The sequence below is a fragment of the Thamnophis elegans genome, chromosome 6, assembly GCF_009769535.1.
Source record: "Thamnophis elegans isolate rThaEle1 chromosome 6, rThaEle1.pri, whole genome shotgun sequence".
NCBI classification, from domain to species: Eukaryota; Metazoa; Chordata; class Lepidosauria; order Squamata; family Colubridae; genus Thamnophis; species Thamnophis elegans.
Genome location: NC_045546.1, coordinates 15,109,241 through 15,125,277, shown reverse-complemented (window position 1 = coordinate 15,125,277; position 16,037 = coordinate 15,109,241). Strand labels below are relative to the sequence as shown.

Below are 16,037 nucleotides of genomic sequence, written 5' to 3'. Positions count from 1 at the left end.
CTTGTTGGAACTCAGGTGGGTCTATGTGAAATGTCTGGGGAAAGGTCTTACCTAGTTACCTGGGAACAGTTTGATCCTGCTGGACTTGATGAAAGTGGGCAAGGTCCACGATGCTGTCGGTGCAACCCCCTGTCAGTTAGATCTTTATCCCTCCTGGTTGGTGACAGCTTCCAGGATGGTGACCACCAGGTGGCTTCAATTAATTCTTCACTGCAGGAGGGGACATTCCTGGCTCTGGTTTGCCCCCTTTAAAACAAAATATATCCTGACCCCCACCTGCCTGGACAATTTTCGTCCAGTTTCCAACTTTTCATTTTTAGGGAAGGTGGTTGCTTGAAGAGGGTCCTGGATAAAATGGATTATCTGGACCCCTTCCAATCAGGATGGGGATGGTACCAACATCCTTACTCAAGCTCTCAGCAGCCTTCCATACTGGTCTCACTGTTTGAGGCTGGGTAGTGCCATTTTATGCTGGTTTGGCTCCTTTCTTCAAGGCTGTGGTGCTGATAGGAAGTGAGAGATCCAATCCACTTTGGCTCCTTGTGGTGTGCTGCAGGTACTGGTACTCTTCTGTCTACCCCTATCTAGCTTCTATATGAAGCCGCTGGGTGAAGTCACACATCACCATAGGTTGAAGTATTATCAGAACGTGAATGGTACTGAGCTTTCTATGGTGACCCAAGTGATGTTGTCTTTGCCTTCTTGCAGTGGCTGGAGGCTATGAGGGTCTTGGACTAAAACTCAACCTTTGACCAAATGACCAAATGGCACTACCTCAGAGAGACCCAGTGCACAACTCGGGGTTCTCCTGGGACTTGCGACTTCTGCTCAAAGAGCAGGTGGCAGTCTGGCCTAGAAGAAATTTTGCACAACTCTATGTTGTACACCAGTTGCATCCTTTCTTGGATTGGGAGTCCCTATGTTCAGTCATTCAAGCCCCTGGTCATCTCACATCTGGACTATTGCAATGAACTCTACATGGGGCTACCCTGGAAGGAGTATTTGGAAACTACAATTAGTGCAGAATAAGGTGGTGTGGGCAATTCTTGCCCCCCCCCCCGGGTGGTCCATGTTACACCAATATTCTGCAAGCTGCATTGGCTGCTGTTTTGTTTTGAGTGCAGTTTAAAGTTGGTTATCACCAGTGAAACCCTTCATAGCATGGGTCGATTTTTCTTCAGATCCTGAGATTTTATTAGAGATGCTCATGATTTCAGAATTTCTACACCATTAAGGCCAAGAACTCACTGCTTACATTACTTGGAAGCTTAACAAATCCTAACATGCATTATTACCGTTACTAACCTGCACAGCATGTGTGTGTGTGTGTGTGTGTGTGTGTGTGTGTGTATAGATAGATAGATAGATAGATAGATAGAGAGAGAGAGAGAGAGAGAGAGAGAGAGAGAGAGTATGTATGTATGTATGTATGTATGTTTGTATTTTCTTCCATTCTAATTTATTTAAAAATATATTCCTCAAAAGGTTTATGATCATATTTTAAGAATACTGGGATTTTTTAAAAATAAGTTCCTTACACTTTATAACTTGAAACATTTTATACATCGTAAATAATATTTATGATGTATAAAATGGTTCAAGTTATAAAGTGTAAGGAAAGTGTAATTTTATTTTTTTAAATTCCCAGTATTCTTAAAATATGATCATAAACTTTTTGAGGAATATATTTTTAAATAAATTAGAAGAAAATACACTTCTAATTATGAATTCAATTCTTGGCACGGAAGAGAAGTGTACACTTGTTTTGTGATTCAGATGTCACAGCAAAGAATACAACTGAACAACTACTGACTGAAAAAAAGAAGCGATGTTAGTCCATCAAGTTCTAGTTACCTAGTTTTCTAAGCCATAATTTAGAGAAAATAACAAGCAAGGGGCGCTCATGCCATTTTGCATTTGTCCAATACAAAAAGGACAGAACTCCATCTACTCCTTCTCCAGTCTATAGAGAGATGCTGAGAAGACTGTGAGTCATGATGGGAAAGAATCTTCTCTGCATCCCTAGAGAGAAATGAGCTCATTTAGCAAAAGGAATAGTACATCCTCTCTTCTCAAAACTATCAAAGTTTTAGAAAAGTTCTACAAATCTGAAATGTAGCTTTGAAAATGACAGGTTTTTTTAAATTTGTTTTATCTTAAAAATGTACATAGCTGCCCATGTTAGATTGAAATCTGGTGGCTCCCAATCAAAACTGGACATTTATTTACTTGAGAACATGTCCCTTAACCCACATTACCAAAAGCATTATCCTTTCCGTTTCTCCTATTTTTAGTTTTTTGAGTAACGTTGTGGAAGAAGGTTGATCAAGTCTACCTAGACACATGATGGCGAACCTATGGCACACGTGCCACAGGTGGCATGCAGAGCCATTTCTGAGGGCACTCAAGGCGTTGCTCTGTTAGTTCCAGCGCGCCAGCTGATTTCTGCCTTGATTTTCAGCTGTTTTTCACCCTCCAGAGGCTTCCCTGAAACCAACCCAACACGCAAACTGGAGTTTTGGGAACCAACTTCCGGTTTACGTGTTGGTCTGTTTTTCTCCCTCCAGAGGCTTCAGAGAGAGAAAAACAGCCCAACGGGCAACCCAGAAGTCCAAAAACTGGTTGTTTCTGGCCTTCAGAGGGCCTCGGGGGGGGGAGGGGGGAGCCATTTCCATCCTCCCCAGGCTCTTAGAAAGGGTCTGGAGCCCAGGGAGGGCGAAAAACTGGTCCACCGTACCATCGTGTGTCAAAACCAGGGAAAGCACGGGGAGGAGGGCGTGCATGTGCGAGGATGGGCGCATAGAATTATGGGTGTGGGCAAACACACTCACGCCCCCTGTGCTTCACCCGCTTTTGGCACGCGATGGCAAAAAGGTTAGCCATCACTGACCTAGACTAAATACCCATATCACTGTCTCTACGAAGACAGTGTCAGCAGGATTACTTTGTCAAGCACTAAAACAGGAATATATTTTATTTTATTTTTTTGCTCTCAAAGGCTTACTGGACGCCTGTTTAAATCTTCAGGAAAAGAGATGTACAAGTGAGAACTTGTGTGCATAATCGTACATATTTTACTCATCAAAACATATACTTACATTGCTTGCTAACACCTGCTTACCTCCTCCTCCTCCTCCTCCATTTCTTTCTACTTCTGCTACTCCTACTTCCTCCGTCCTCCAGAGCTATGCCTTCGTCTCTCTATTAGTGCTATGCTATACAGAAAATTCTGGACAAAAAAAACTTGCTTGAAGTTCTCTATCTGTCAAGAGCCACAGTTTGATTGGAAACTTTCCCATAAAAGCTGAACTGAATGGAAAATGCAAACAAGATGCTGCATTTCATTACCAATATTTGAGTTCTGCAAAACTAATGTAAGGAAAGGCAGATGTGTGTTTGCTTCATTAACTGGCGAGGAAGAAATATTCTGTAACCAAAACTCAATGCATTTGATTTCCACAGCGCTTGAATAATAGGATATCTATTAAAGCTGCTTATTTTGATTGCATTCTGAATCTTGTGTTGCAACAGATGGTTTCTGCAGTATAGATCCCAGTCCTTTAATTCTGTTTACTTTGATGGTTAACTTCTTCCTTAATTCTTAAGCCAAGGGTTTACCAGGGGTTACTTTTAGCACATTAGTAGATGTAAATCAGTAAATGTAAATTATTATTATTATCCTTATTATAAATAATATTAAATAAATATTTATTCATCAAACAGATTTGAAAGTTTTCATAAGTAAAATTCAGAATCTTCTGCTTTCAACACAGAATTGTAAACAAACACTTTTTAAGAAGGAGGGCATCAAGGAAGCAAGATATACAGGCAGTCAAACAAATAATGCTTTTGGGAGATGAAGCAACCTTTCCTATCCACTATATCTAGGGATCTATAACTTCTATCCAAAGCACTATTTTATGTTCAACAACATCAAGAACTGTGGTGGCACAGTGGTTAGAAAGCAGAATTGCAGGCTGATTAACTTACTACTCACTGCCAAGAGTTCAATCCTCGCTGTTCAAATCTCACCAGGCTCAAGGTTGACTCAGTCTTCCATCCTTCCGAGATCAATAAAATAAGGACCCAGATTGTTGGGAGCAATATGCTGACTCTGTAAACTGCTTAGAGAGGGTTGTAAAGCACTGTGAAGTGAGTCCAGCAATTTCTAAATTGCTAAATCCCAAATTTCTCTTCCCTCCGGATGGGGAGGGAGGTGAGAAAATGATTTCTAATAATTAATCCTTCCACTGCAAGATTTCACGATGCCTCTTTTATCACTCCAAGAAATTCTAACAGAAAGAACAGGCAATGTAGGCATACTCCACCATTTTCTGTACAAGTTCAGCAAGGAAAAAAAATCAGAATGCAAGCAATTAATTTTGACCTTTTTTTTTGATGGTCCTTAAGATGGAGGGAGCACTCATATAACTGGAATTGTAAAGGGAATTTCCTTGGCACAGAAATCTGAAATACATTTATCATAAGCAAAATGTTCATTTTCAAGGAAGCCTCCTTTTGCTGTTGAAAAGCAGCCTGCCTCACATTTGTCAAGGGTTTCGTTCTTTTCTTGTTCTCCTTAGCTAAATAATCCTTCCTTCCTTCTTCCTTCCTCCTGGAACAGATTAAAAGCCCAACCACAAAATAATATGTTTGGTTTTGTTCTTTTCTTGCTCTCCTTAGATAAATAATCAATCAATCAATCAATCAATCAATCAATCAATCTTTCCTTCCTTCCTTCCTTCCTTCCTTCCTTCCTTCCTTCCTTCCTTCCTTCCTTCCTTCCTCCCTCCCTCCCTCCCTCCCTCCCTCCCTCCCTCCCTCCCTTCCTCCTAGAACAGTTAAGAAGCCCAACCACAAAATAATCATAAAAGAAACTTCTGGCATTTAGTCCTGACTAAGCATAGACAGTGGACCCAAAAAGGGAAACTATGCAGTTTCAAAAATAAAACAGTAATATGCATTTCTTTTTTTAGATGCTGAAGATCTTATTTTAACTGATGTTGTTATTTAAGAATCTTAGGAAACAATGGAATGCTTAAGCCAATTAGTTATGCCCCTCCCCATAAGGTAATGCTATTGAGTACTACCCTACTTCCTGAAGGATATATTTTTAGTGTCTGACCTTTGTTTCACCTTTGTTTATTTGCAGATAAATTTTAGTGAAGTCTCACAAGTAAAGTGTGTGAAGAAGAGATGAAAGAAAAGAAAACCTGGGGGGGAAATAGCAGAAAGAAAAAAGAAAAGAAAAAAACCCAGATTTTTTTGACAAATCAACAAACAACTCAAGTATGATATTTAGCAGTTCACTCACTCTTTCTCTGGAGAAGTACCCTTCCCTGATTCTGTCCAAATATAGTCCATTTCCTAGAGTAAAACAGGCTGAAGTCAAGACTAAGTCATCATGATAAATATTAGAAGGGCCACCGCCTGCCTATACCAGTATTTCTCAACCTCAACAACTTTAAGATATGTGGACTTCAATCAGTGGTGGGTTCTGGATCCCGTTCCAACTGGTACAGTTGGAACAGGCCCGGTGTCATCCACATGGACGCGCGCAATGTGTGCACATGCATCTTGCCATCTAGTGACGCTTCCGCGACGCTCCAGCTGCTCGGCGGAGCGTCACACAGGCACTGTTTGTGCCATGTGCAAAAGCATCGAAGGTGGGCGGGTTGGCCCACTGGAGCACCGCACTGGAGCAGTACCCGGTGCTCCGGGCAGGCTCCGGTACGCCCATACCGGGGCGTACTGTCTGCAACCCACCACTGACTTCAACTCTTGAGAATTTGCCAGTCAACATGAGTCTTGATTGAAAGACATAAGTCTACTTCCTCCTATCCCAGCCCCTTTGGAAGACTTGGCAAGCTTGACTCCCATCAATGATATATTCTCCTAAAGATGATTTATATGGCATCTACTCCAATGTTTGGGGTACCAACTGCGTGGCTTTAAGCTCAAAGTGGCCTTCATTCCATTTTATAATATTGCTTAACTGATCAATCTTTTCTCAATTATTTACACTTTTTTGCCTACATTTTCAGAAAATATTTCAAGGCCTCATTTTTAAATTATTATTATTATTATATATATTTTATTCATTAAACATGAATCTCAGCCAACTCAACATGCAAAAATGCCTTACAAATACCAGTGACTGGTGCTAATGGTTGATACAGTTTGCTGCCAACGTCCTAGGTATCAACCAAGTACCTTCTTAAAATATAAGACATTCCGTGTAGCAGAGTTTTTTGCAGTTCCGCTGGTGTTATTGCAGGAAGCTGCAATTTGTTGATGTATTTTGTAAAATTCTTGGACATGGTGCCAAGTGCCCCAGTGACAATGAGTGTCACTGCTACATGCTTCATCCATAGCCGTGTAGTTTCGATGGCCAGGTCGCGATATTTCATTGTTTTTTCTAGTTCTTTTTCTTCAACATCTCCAGGAACAGCGATATCAATAGACTATACACTTCGGCCCTCTACAACCGTGATATATGGCGTGTTGTGGTCCAAATGATGATCCGTTTGTATTCGAAAGTCCCACAAGATCTTCACCTTCTCATTTTCAATAACTTTTTCCACTTTCTGGATACAGGTAAATTATATTTTTAACACAATGACCAGTGGATTAATTTAGCAACTCGGTTATGTCTAGCTTTGTAATCAGTTTGTGCAATTTTGCTGCATTCACATATTAAATGTGAAACAGTTTCGACTTTGTTATTGCAAAGTCTGCAGTTTGGGTTGTCAGTGGATTTTTGTATCTTCGCTTTCATGGCATCAGTTTGGAGGGCTTGTTCTTGAGCAGCCAGTATTAAACCTTCCGTTTCTTTCTTGGTAGTTCCCATCTTAAGCCATGTCCACGTCAAGTTGTCATCACATTTTCTTTCAATGTTTTTCAAGTGCTGTCCATGCAAAGCTTCTGGTTTTCCATCTATTTAATCTGTCATCCAGCTGTTTTTCCTTATATTCTGCCTTTGTTTCTGTTGTTTTTATGCTGTTCTCTGTTTTCACAGCCTGCAGCAATTTTTCTGTACTTTGGTTCACATAATCATTTAAACTTCATTTTTCTTCTTCTACAGTTTGATGGATTTGCAATAGTCCCCTGCCCCCTATTTTTCTTGGCAGGTACAACCTGTCGATGTCACTTTGTGGATGTGAAGTGTGGTAAAGAGTTCCTGAAGCCGCGGCAAGGCTTTGAAGCCGCGCTTCAAGCCGTGGCGAGGTTTTAAAGCCATGGCGAGGATTTCAGAGCTGTGGCGAGGCTTGAAGTTGCGGCAGGTTATCAAAGCTGCGGCGAGGCTTTTGCAGCCGCAGCAAGGCTGTTAAAGCTGCAGCGCTGAGGAGACTAGAATCGAGCAAAAAGCTGGCCCCTGAAGCCTCTGATTAACTCTGCTGCACATGGGAGTCTGTCACCCCTGTACACCCAGGGATTGGGCAGAGCACCCCCAGGCCCAAAGGCAAGAGACCAGGTCACTCCTGCTTCCTTATGAGACTGACAAAGCAGACTCTATGGCCAGTAGTCCGAAAATTTAAGAAATTTAGAATATCCAATTAATCGAATTAGAATAATAATAATAGTAATAATAATAACTCAAAGGAGCCAAAGCTAGTGCTTGGACCAGAAACTGAGAGGAAACTGGGAGCCAATAGGGAAGGAAGGATACTTTAAGAAAATTCCCTCAGTCTCTGGACCAATCAAGCTGTGACTAAACCCAGCTGTAGCCCCTCCCGCCGTATCTACAGGAAAAGTTTGTGTGTTTTCCGGTCCAAATTTTCCAGTTCAGCCAGAGTCCAGTTGATGATTCCAACTGAGTAGCATATCACTGGAACTGCCCATGTATTAATAGCTTTAATTATGTTTCCAGTTTTCAGCTTTAATTTTAATATTTTGCGGACCCTCCTGATGTATTCCTTTTACATTGATGCTGATGCTGATGATGCTGATGATGCTGATGATGATGATAATAATAATAATAATAATAATAATAATAATAATAATAATAATAATAATGCAGTTTTCAATGCACTTTGGCATGGAAAAATGTGCCACTGTATCCATAAAAAGGGGCAAAATCACTGCATGTGAGGGAACTGAAATGCCCAATGGCCAATTAATTAAATGCAAAGAAAATGAAGCCTACAAATACTTAGGCATTCTGCAGTTGGATAACATCAAGCATGGAGAAGTAAAAACTATTGTCAGGCGAGAGTACACCAACAGAGTTAGGAAAATTTTGAAATCTAAATTGAATGGTGGAAATACAATCAAGGCCATAAATACCTGGGCAATACCAGTTATAAGATACACAGCTGGTATAGTTAACTGGACACAAGCTGATTTGGACCTTTTGGACAGAAAAACCAGGAAACTAATGACAATGCACTACAGTTTACATCCACGTGGTGATACTGATAGACTATATCTGCCCTGAAAATCAGGTGGCAGAGGATTATTACAAGTGAAGCAAACAGTTGAAGAAGAAAAACATGCACTGGCTGATTATTTAAAAGAAAGTCAAGAACATCTATTAATTGAAGTAAAGAACAAAAAACTACTGAAGGCCCAACAGACGAAACAAGAATACAGAAAAGATGTGATAAAATCAAGAATGGAGAGTTGGCAGAACAAAGCACTGCATGGCCAATTTCTGGAAAAAATAAAAGATAAAGTGGACAGTGAACAAACTTGGTTATGGTTAACAACAGGTACATTAAAGAAAGAAACAGTCACTAATCCTGGCTGCGCAAGAACAAGCTATCCGCACAAATGCCATTAAGGCCAAAATCGAAAAATCCTCTGATGATGCCAAATGCAGACTTTGCAAAGAAGCTGATGAAACTGTTGATCACATACTCAGCTGCTGTAAAAAAACCGCGCAGACTGATTATAAATTGCGGCACGATTCAGTAGCACAAATGATCCATTGGAATTTGTGCAAAAATTATAATATTAAAACAGCAACAAACTGGTGGGAACATCAGCCTGAAAAAGTCACCAAAAATCAGATGGTCAAGATCTTGTGGGATTTCCGTATACAAACCGACAAAATACTGGCGCATAATACACCAGACATCACACTGGTTGAGAAAAATAAGGTCACAATCATAGACATTGCAATACCAGGTGATAGCAGGGTCGCCGAGAAGGAACATGAAAAAATCGCAAGATACCAGGACTTAAAAATAGAAATTCAACGACTATGGCACAAACCAGCAGTGGTAATTCCAGTGGTAATTGGCACACTGGGTGCTATTCCAAAAGCACTGGAATTACATTTAAAACAGTTAAAAATTGACAAAATCACCATCAGTCAAATGCAAAAAGCCGCACTGCTTGGATCTGCACGCATATTACGAAAATATGTTACGACGTCCTAGGCCCCTGGGTGGGGCCCGACTAGTAATCAATGCCAAATCCGGCGAAACAACTGGCCGCTGTGATACAATTGTATAGCAACAACTACTACTACTACTACTACTACTACTAACATCCTCAACCCGCAAACTACCTCTGAAATTTTGCAAGGAAAACTGCAGGGTCTAGGCTAAAAACGGGAATGTGTGTGCATGCGCCAGAATCCAGAAGTTCTTCCCGGCGCGCGCATGTGTGCTGGCCATCTGATCTTCTGCTTTATAATGTGCATGTGTGCATGCATACAGGCTGAGGAGCTGGCTCTGTGTGCCACTTCCGGCATGCATGCCATAGGTTCACCATCACGGGTCTAGGCAGTCACTAAAAGACTAACCTAAATGACTAATCTGAAAGCACACACACACAGGTTTTATGTGATATATACCAAAGTCTCAGCAATGACAGTACCTGGATAATTTTACCTACATCTATAGTGTGAGGCCACATGGATGGAAGATAACCAAGAAATCCCAGTGATAGGAAGCATAAACATCTTGGAGGAAAGCACTTTTATGTGCTATTGAGCCAATTACATAGACTGAAGAAGACATGTTTGGAAACTCCATTGCTAAAGTAGCTATTTTTATCTTCTTTGCCTAAGGTCTGTAAATTCAGTTTTATAATATTTATGTTTTAATGTAGATTTTTATATTTTTATATCTGGTGTTTTATAGCAATAGCAATAGCAGTAGACTTATATACCGCTTCATAGGCCTTTCAGGCCTCTCTAAGCGGTTTACAGAGAGTCAACATATTGCCCCCAACAATCTGGGTCCTCATTTTACCCACCTCGGAAGGATGGAAGGCTGAGTCAACCCTGAGGGGTTATTTGACTGTTCACACCGCCCAAAGTTCCTTTTGTGAGATGGGAGGTTATGCAAATATGATTAATAAATAAATAAATTAGACTTCTCTGTGTAGTAGAATCAGAAGTAGAATCAAGAACTGACTTGAAAGAGGCATCACCTTTTACTCAAATGAAGGTACACAACAATAATTGGAAATTAAGAGTATGTATTCAATACAAACACATTTTAAAAGCAATCTTATGGTTGTAATAAAAACCTTAATGTATCCACTATCAATCTAGGTTGCCAGGGACAAATAGGAAAAAAGCAATTCAGTGTTAGACAGTCTTGCTTTAGGAAAAAACTTAACCACACTTCTTATTTGCCTTTGAAAATCATATAGTACTATTAGCTATGCTAATTGCATACATTTATGGCAAATAGATTAAGCCACATTTTAGTTATAATTATATCTAAAAGATTATCCATATCTTTCCTCTTTAGATACTAACATCTCTCTGTCTAAATCTGGGGTGTCAAACTCAAGGCCTGTGGGCTGCATCTGGCCCGCGATGTGGTCGGAACCAGCCTGCGAGGCTGTGGTGGTCTACCCAATACAAAGAGGAAAGATCGGGCCAGCGTGCATTCGGCCCGGTCTACCCAGTGCAAAGAGGAAAGACCAGGCCAATGTAGATTCGGACTGGTCTACCCAATGCAAAGAGGAAACATGCCAACAGTTTGGGGAGCGGCATCAAGATGGCCACACACACCCCAGCCCCCCCCCCCAAGGTTAACCACAGCCTTGATGCGGCCCTCAATGAAATTGAGTTTGACACACCTGGTCTAAATGCACCATCTGCAGAATGGGCGCACTCCAAGTCCCATCAATTAAATGCTGTCATCCTATGGGGAGCAAGATTTGCTCAGCTTGCTAGGCCCCAAGAACAACACTTAAGAGTGGTTTCCTTTATTGCTCTTCACCTATAGACAGAATCTTGCCAGACTAAAGCAACTATTGGTATGACTACTGGTATATTCTGGGAATAACTACAGAGGAGCCATTTTAACCCTCTTTCTGCTGAACGAACTTTGCAAGCTCTGCTACTTCTTTGCTCTCTGGAAAACAGCCCCTCCCTGCTGGAAACCCAGATTACATTGCACATCACATTACGACACCCTAGGTTGTTGGGGAGAACATGTTGTGCATGAAGGCCAACGCCAGTTTAAAAAATCTGTGACTTCACACTATTGTGTACAGTTAATATCATCCTTGATATATTTAGCATTTTAAACATTGTATTGTCCAATTTGAAGAAAGTTAAGATAATTATTCAAGCTATTATCAAGCAGTAGAAATCTCCATTAAGCTCCTCCAGTTTACTGTCATTTCTATTATTTAGCCAGACCACATGAGCCTTCCAATTCTGCAGAACAATGCTTTCAAATGACATAAGCCAGAGGTATAGAACTAATAAGCAATTTGTGGGCTGTCATTCCTATTCCATACTGCTAAGCAGCCTTTACCAAGGAGTTAGACACACGTTGTGACAATTGAACTGCAGCATAACTCATGCACCTGCAAACCCAGTAATGTGTACAATGCAAGGATTGGAAGGAAGAAATGTTCATAGTATTTCTATGTACCTGGGTGTTTGGAAATTTGTCAACATGTTGTGAGTGATAATTTTAAAGAAAATGGAAAAGAAGACAATATGCATATGGAGTAGCTTATAACCCCTAACTTTTCAGGATCTAGAACTGGTAACAGAAATAAATTATGTGCTGTAAGAGTTTTTTTTAGCTCTCCCCCTGCTCCAATATCTTATGAAATATTTCTGGAATAAGAAAGAAAAACACCTTTCTTCCGCAACTTTCCAGAAGCTGCCCTGCCTCTGCCATTTAGAGCCAGGTGCTTATCTGTTAATAAAGTATAGGACTAGAACTGGTGAAAGATTCATGGTTCTTTCCCTATCAATCAATTCAGGCCAGCTGAGAGAACTGTTATATATAAAAAAATGGAAATATAAAGTCCTATTATAGCATCTTGATTGAAATAATAATAATAATAATGATTAAAAATTATAATGATAGTCATATGTCTGTTAGGTGTAAGAATTAAGAAAGTATTTTTTTATATTTTTTTCTTATTATATAATAAAGAATGGGGAGCTCTTAATCGGGAGGGAATATTTCTTTTTCTTCTTTCACTCTCAAAACGTCAGCTATGCTGCAGATCTGCGTAGATGTGTTCTTATTAAAGAAAGAGGCATAGACTAATATTTTATTGCAATTTCTTTACTTTTTCCTGTATTAGTGGCATAGCACCTTTGACTGCTTAAAATTCCAAACAAAGTTCACTGCAATTTTAAGACACAGTTTAGGAAGCCTAATTAATTACTGTAGGATTAACATATGAATACACATATACAGGATTGCATTGGACACAAGAAACGTTGCAAATTACTCATCCTTCACTGGGCGAAACTGAAACTTTTGCATAATTTTGCTACCTTTGCATTAGTGGTTGTTTTAAAGTGAAACAAAATCAAAACCTAGACTTTTTACAGTAATCTTTTACAGCAAGAAAATTCATCTGAAAGGATCAAATGCAAAGTGATAAATACTACATTAATTGATAGTATTTTAGCTCTCCCCAAAATTATTTGGTCCTCAATGGAGTAGTTAAAAAAATAATGCTGTGACATTATTCGTTCTAATGGGGTTTGCTCCACTCGCTTATGAATGAATTTATCATTAAAATAAAATTATACAGAATTGGAAGTTGCAAATTGTAAATAACAAAGTTATTTTATGTGCACTTTTTAAAAAAAAAGAAAAATCTACTCTGCAATTGTGGGGAAGTTCTAGGTCAGAGTACAAGAGCTTAAATAACAAATAACTGCCATTGCTTTATTTTAATAAAACAATTATACTAACCAGAATTTATACTGCCAGACAATGCCTTATATACAATAGAACAGAAACCTAAAACAATGCCCTATGACACATACATCTAAAGGAAGATTTGAAAGTTAATATTCAGCGTCAGATCAGCTTCTTATTAAGTAAGCAAACAGGCTTAAAAACTACCATGAACTAGACTTTTTAAAGTTGATTTTATTCTACGTGCACCATGTAGCCTCTATTTTTATCAACACCTAAGCTATCATGTTCAATAAAAAAACTGAATTATCTCTGAAACAACTGGCAATATAAATAATCATCTCTATATTTATACAATAAAAGTAACAAATATAATAGCAGTGGGAAAATTCAAATCTGAAAAAGGGATGGGAGAGGCAACAGAAAATCGAAATACGATGAGCATGAATGAAAAGAGAATAGTTTAAGGGGAGCTTCACCTTGCCCTCAAGGAAGAGAAAGGCTGACATGCTGTTAGTAGGAGTGGGCAAAGGCACAAGACATCAAGATGGGAGGGGGGTTAATTTCTCAATTAATTTAAAATCATTAGCCAAGTCTTTGGCTACAGCTGCTGGTTTTTCATTTAAGTGGGGGGAGAGGGTGGGTGGATGGGTGGAGGGAAGAATTTTAAGTGCCAGGAACTTTTACCAAAACGTGGGTCAAGTCTTGGATCTAGCCAAGATGTAGTCTTGTTCTTATGGTTTATGTAGTAAATTTCTCCATCCTGGGTCATGGCTTGTTCCCATCCTTCAGGGAGCGGGCCTGTAACACAGAAGGAAGCAATTCATAGTAGGCTGTGCTATGCCTGCTGAAAAAAAGTAGCTAAACTTAAAAAAAAAAGAAACAAACCCCAGTTAATTTACATAAAACACAGCACACATGAAACTAATTGTTTCAGCACATCGTGGCTCTCAGTATTTAAGGGAAAGGAAGAATACTATAGCTGTGTTGCAATAAAACATCCCTTTCAAGTATCTAGTGTGATGCGGGGGGGGGGGGATTAAAATGCCCTAAAATTTACCCCATCTTTTGATTATTCTAAATTCTTTGTACTGCAAAAATGAAAAGGAAGGGATAGTTACAAGTCCAGGTTCTACTGCCTGGCTTCATAATATGAGGGGGGGAAAAACAACTATTTTTATTTTGGCATCTTTTTCAGAATTAGCCAAAAATTCATATTCCAGGACATTTCAAAACTCTATTTTAGGTACATTTCTGTTCCTATTTATCTATGTTAATTTTCCATATTTTGTACATTATTCCTTATATTGTACAATTGTTTTTATGTGAAACAGTGGGAGTTCTATGTAAAAGCAATGTCGTGCAGGAACTCAATAAAGAGGCTGTATATATATTGATACATATTGTGTATCATCACGGAACCCTTAGCCATACTTATGCTAATTTTGGTCTGGCCAATCATTGGATAGTTTATGAGAAATAATCTTTTTCCCATTTATATAAAAAGCAAAAGTGGCTTATTGGTCTTCAGATTCTTTGAACTATCATTTCAGAAATCTCAGACCATTTTTTGATCTTTAACCATGAACTTACAGGAGGCAACTGGAGGGCAACCATCCTTGTTCTAAAGAATGGGAAGAGCAATCATGTAGTTTTCACAGGTTTGTTAAGACCACAGATAAATTAGAGGATAAAAGAACTATATAAACCATTAATCAGGGAGAAACTTGTTTATTAGCTGGGAACAGCAATGTCCTGTTTTAATGATCATTGCTAATATTCCATATTGAAATTTCACAATAGACCATGCTTCACTTAGCTTCAATGGAAAACACACATTAATTATGAAAATCTATGGAAATTATGTAGAAAATGAAAGTGATTAGCTATCAGACTTTCAATGTTATTTCAAGAAAAACAGAGAGAATGAACTCTTTTTAAGTTGGGAAGGTCAAACAAGAGAGAATAAAAGGAAGATTATGAAGAGTGTAGAAAAATAGGAAAGTTTATTTGCAATATTGACTTTTTGAAAAATTCAAAACACTGGGAATAAGGTTATGCTGCCAAAATCTTTGTTCATTTCACTTTTGTTTAATAAAATCTTGAAAAGATTGTATATTATATTTTTTTAAAAATTGTTTTGATAAGACAGAGTTCTGCTAGCTTTATTACTCTAACTCTTATCAAACCCTGTAGCTTGAGACTAAACAAAATTGCTAAACCGCTATAATTTTATCCAAAACAACTGTGACAAATATTCTTAACTCTTATTTCCCACACCATCCTCAAACTTTTTCAACTGGTAAATACTGGGGCTATAATGCAGCACCTTGCTTCCTAATTGTAGGAAGTCTTGTTTATTATTTTTATCACTAGTCTATAGCATTAACAGTCTGTATCTGTTCCTGCATCTATCTAGGCCAGAATTTCTTTTTAATTTTGCAGACAAGTTCATCTCATACGCTGCTTTAATAAGCCATGATTTGAAGAAATTCAATACATTATCCAAGACAATGTAATGCATTTCACATTAGTAATACTCTTCCCCCTTCACATATGTTTTGTCCTGATTTGACCAAATACAAAGAAGCAAAACAAAATGCCAAACTTGACCTTGTTCTGCTTAGAAAATACCATAAAGCAATTCCATAAAAATGAGGTGAAGTTCAAACAGCAATTATTAGTATTATTATTTGCTTTCATGTTTCAGGACAGAATCTGTAAATAATTTAAAATATACGAATAGCATCTAATGCCAGGTTAGACTTGCAAAAAACTGATATATCATTTAATGCTGTCAGCTGCCCAGTTATGTTCTTGAGATGGGTGGCTATATACTGTAAATAAAATAAAACCATTGAAGAATTGTCTATTTTCAACCTCTAATTCTGCTTATGATTAGTATGTTGTCGAACCAAACACTAAATACTATTTTCACAAAACAATTTT

General features: G+C 38.7%; 1 protein-coding gene across 1 annotated transcript in view; it reads right to left on the bottom strand.

The window, feature by feature from the left end:
* Window positions 1-16,037, bottom strand: part of YAP1 (Yes1 associated transcriptional regulator) — a 91,092-nt gene that overhangs the window by 21,074 nt on the left and 53,981 nt on the right. Inside the window, 1 exon segment of the mRNA XM_032219305.1 lies at window positions 13,776-13,889. Within this exon segment, the coding sequence (XP_032075196.1) occupies window positions 13,776-13,889 (114 nt within the window).